The sequence below is a fragment of the Magnolia sinica genome, chromosome 11, assembly GCF_029962835.1.
Source record: "Magnolia sinica isolate HGM2019 chromosome 11, MsV1, whole genome shotgun sequence".
Lineage (NCBI taxonomy): Eukaryota > Viridiplantae > Streptophyta > Magnoliopsida > Magnoliales > Magnoliaceae > Magnolia > Magnolia sinica.
The window spans coordinates 84,811,583-84,815,613 of NC_080583.1; the positions used below are offsets into that span (position 1 = coordinate 84,811,583).

Consider the following 4,031-nt stretch of genomic DNA (forward strand, 5'->3'; position numbering starts at 1 on the left):
AGGGCCCCACTCTCTTGGGTGAGGCCAGGGTCTCACCTGATCGGCTCCCCCAGATTTAAGTACTTTGTACTTGGTAAAATATGCCATAAATGATACATGACTATGAAATATGTTATGATTAGAGGCGGATAAAAGAAAATGAATAACTTAAGATTATTTTCATGAAAATACAACTTCTTTCATGATGTCTTTTCAACAATGGCATCCTTCCATTTTAAATTCAAATCATGTTCCCTTCACCAAAAGGCACCACCTATTCAAAAATGTGAATAGCCACCAACAATCACCAAAACCACAACCCTTTTCCTAATCTCTTTTATAAATTAAAATTTATTTTCTTCTTATTTTGTAAAAAATCTGACAAAATGGGCAAGTAAGTTTTGCATCGTTTGATCATTTGATAGGTGGGTCAATCTCTCCAACAGAGGGTAGCCCCACCAAGTACTAAATTCTGACAGAGCAGCATTTGAAAGGATACCAATACCATCAAAGCCTAATATATTTTAGGGCTTGTGATGTAAAACGTAGATGGACTCATGTGGCATCTGATGGATGGGTTTTACATCCTTAGATTGAATACGGGCGTCATGTAGGATAATACGTCGTACAACACACTCAGTTGTGGATGATGGGCCACTTGGTTCTTGACATAGTTTTGTTGAGATTATATGATTTAATATAATTTTTGTATAATATGGAAGCCGAAAAGTAAAATCAGCTTGAATAAGGATAGGCTAAAGCACGTCTAAAAATGTTGTTCTTAAAGTATTATTTGCCCTTACTCAAATGGATTGAGTATGCTGATAGGTTATAGGCAAATCGCTTCTAGGATACGACGAGCTTGGTGTGGGTCTGCGTTCAGCAAACACGAAGGCCCACCAAATGAAACTCTTGTATACATTATCTGGCAGAATTACAATATAGAAAAAATCCCAAATAAGAAAAAAAGAGAAGAAATTCCTTTTGATTTAGACCACTGTATTGGTCAGTTCTTCAACCACTGGTTCAAATGAACCATTATAGACCACACCGTTGGTCTGTTCTTCTTGCAAAGGTTCAACCCTTGCTGTTTTGCTGGAACTACTGAAGTATTAGAGAGAAGTAGTGAGCTGTGTCTCAATTCGTATGGGTCTGCTGGAGTGGATTGAGAGATGATTTGGAAACCCATCCAGACCCTCCTTTTATAGGCTATGGTGGATGGTTTGGAAACCCATCCAGACCCTCTTTTTATAGGCCATGGTGGCTAGGGGGTTATGGTCCAGAGACATAAATTCCATGCGGACGTGCGAAGTGCAAAGTGCGCTACTAGCGCCTCTACAGCCACACTGTCTCACATGCCCTCGCACCGAGCCCGAGCTCATGCCCGAGCGCGCGCGCGCGTTTTAGTGAGTAAATATTATAATACTTCACTGTTTTCATTTAAACCATTTTTTCTTCTCCTCCCTTTCCCACGTAGGACTATTCTTAAAAATCCACAAAGCGGTGTTTTTTCAAAACAACTTTATATATCATATATTATTTTTTATTATTAAAATATATTTTATAAAAATCAATATTTTTGCAACAAGTTTTACAGCAATATGGACCATCCAAATCTTGGACTCGACTATGGATGGACACACACTTGTCACACAGACCAGCTCTAACGACCAACATGTCAATTTCTATCATTTAAATATTAGATAGTGTGAGGATAGAGCCCTTGATAAAACATAATGTCACCGTCAAATACCATGCATGTATTGTCATCTCAACTGTAATTATCATAAAATGATCTTATTTAAGCAACGTTATCTGATCTTATTCATGCACGTTATCTAAATTATAGAAAAGGATTGGCTACTCTCCCTCCACCAACTAATGGCTAGTGGTCAGTAGACCCCAACATGATGTATGTGTCTCATCCATGCTGTCTATCCATTTTTCTAGATAATTTTATGGTATGAATCCAAAACAGAGGTAGATCAAAATCTCAAGTGAGCCAGATAATATTAATTGAACTATTACCATTAAAAACTTCTTGGGGCTACAAAAGTTTTGGATAAAGCTGATATTTGTTTTTTGCCTTCATTCAGGTATTCATGACCTAGCTAATCCATAGGTTGGATGTCAAATAAACATTACAGTGAGCCCTATGAGGTTTTTAACGGTAGACGTTGAATAACTACTGTTTTCCCATGGTGCGGTCCACCTGAGCTTTTGATCTGCCTCATTTATGGGATCAATTATTAAAATGATATGTAAAAATGGATGAATGGTCTAGATAAAACACATAAATCACGGTGGGCCCACATAGCATGGACCACCTGTCAACCGCGGCACATGTTGGATACGTGATAGATCATTAGATGCATGTTGCATGCATGCACCAAAAGACATGGAACATGAAGAACATGGCCCATGTAAGATGAGCATGGACAGAAAAGGCAGCTAATTAAGATTAGGAGAGACAGAACATTTAGTATTCAACCAATCATGGGGGCCCCACAAAAGCAAATGGTGGGATATTGTTTTATGATAATATCAACCTCCCCTCCAACCCCATTAAACCAAAATATGTTTTTTAGACCTTGGATTAAATCCACCATGTTCATATCATTCATGTCTACAAAGAAATTTCATAGCACAAAGTTTATAATTATAATAAAAGAAGTCCATGAAATGAAGTTGGAAGTTGGGGCCATTTAAGACCCTAGGGCCAAAGAACTAGTCCCTGTATGCTATATAAGCTGTGGTGCAATACCCTCTTGTATCAAACACTCACAACTTGGTAGAGTTTTAGTGGGAAATGGGGAAGAATGTGGTTGGTGCAATGTGGGTGTTGTGCCTAGTGGTGGCTCAGATTGCAGGGGCAGCTGAGGTATCATGTGGTGATGCGGTGAACGCGTTGATCCCATGTGGGTCGTTCTTGCTCGGCTCCGGAGCACCGACGCCGAGTCACGAATGCTGCCAGAGCGCGCAATCGTTGAACAAGTTGGCCACGACTCCAACTTCACGTCGCGCTTTGTGCCAGTGCCTGAAGCAGACCGGGCCGTCGTTTGGAGTTAAGCCTGAGAGAGCCAAGCAGCTCCCCCCTCTCTGCAAGCTCAAGCTCAACATACCCATTAGCCCAACCGTCGACTGCAACAAGTGATTCTCTCTCTCTCTCTCTCTCTCTCTCTCTCTCTCTCACTCACACACACACACACACAAATCTTTTGTTTTGGTAAAGCAAGCACAATATTCTCCAAGAGGCATTCTATAGATAATAATAAATTAATTAATTAAAATTTAAATTAAAAAAAAAAAAAAGAAGAAGAGAAAGACAGTGCGTTTAAACTTTAAGCAATCATAATTCCTTTATTTATTTATTAAAATGAGAAGCTGATTGGCTTTCTTTTTCTTGATGTGGTTTGCAGGATTTGACTGGTGTGATGGAATTAATGCTCCTCTTTCATAGTAGAAGCGGTTTGTGATTGAGTTATATATATCGTATATATTTTCATGTAAACCAAACATGCATTGGATTTATTTTCAATGCATTCTATGTATGGAATAACAAAGTTCTATTAATATTAAAATGCCACAAAGAGGAGCTTTAGATGTTTATTCTCTGCACCAGCTTGAGAGATTTGGACCATACATGCATTTAGCAAATGGACAGATTAAAATGAGAAATAGAGTCTATCTAGAATTGTTTGATGCAGGAAAATTTTGGCTAGTGGCCCATAAATGCTGGACCACATGAAGGGAACGGTACGATGCATTCCACATGGGCAGCTGCACATGCACAGTCAATGGCTGAATGCAACTATTTTGATGGAGGTTCCAGCCTCATGTGTAGCTACATGAGGGGAGAGGACATCCATGAGATCCACACTATCCACCCCAAATTTTAAATAAAAAAATAAATAATAAAAAAAAAAACCTCAGGTGGGCCACACCATAAGTAGTTGAGATGAGGATGGCTGTTATTAGCTGTGTGGGGTCCACCGTGGTGTGCGTATGTCATCCAATCGTTTATTTCCCTAAAAATCAGGGAGTGGATGTTT

At 39.2% G+C, this 4,031-nt stretch overlaps 1 protein-coding gene across 1 annotated transcript; it reads left to right on the top strand.

Annotated features, from left to right (window-relative positions):
* Positions 1-2,744: 2,744 nt before the first annotated feature.
* Positions 2,745-3,588, top strand: LOC131218482 (non-specific lipid-transfer protein-like). Its single transcript, XM_058213036.1, has 2 exons — positions 2,745-3,129; positions 3,399-3,588. The coding sequence occupies exons 1-2, from the start codon at positions 2,789-2,791 to the stop codon at positions 3,403-3,405; spliced, it is 348 nt and encodes a 115-aa protein (XP_058069019.1). The 5' UTR covers positions 2,745-2,788; the 3' UTR covers positions 3,406-3,588.
* Positions 3,589-4,031: the final 443 nt, after the last annotated feature.

What these genes read in the sequence shown, in the direction of transcription:
- LOC131218482 (XM_058213036.1), top strand. Translation starts at nt 2,789, where the DNA reads ATGGGGAAGAATGTGGTTGGTGCAATGTGGGTGTTGTGCCTAGTGGTG.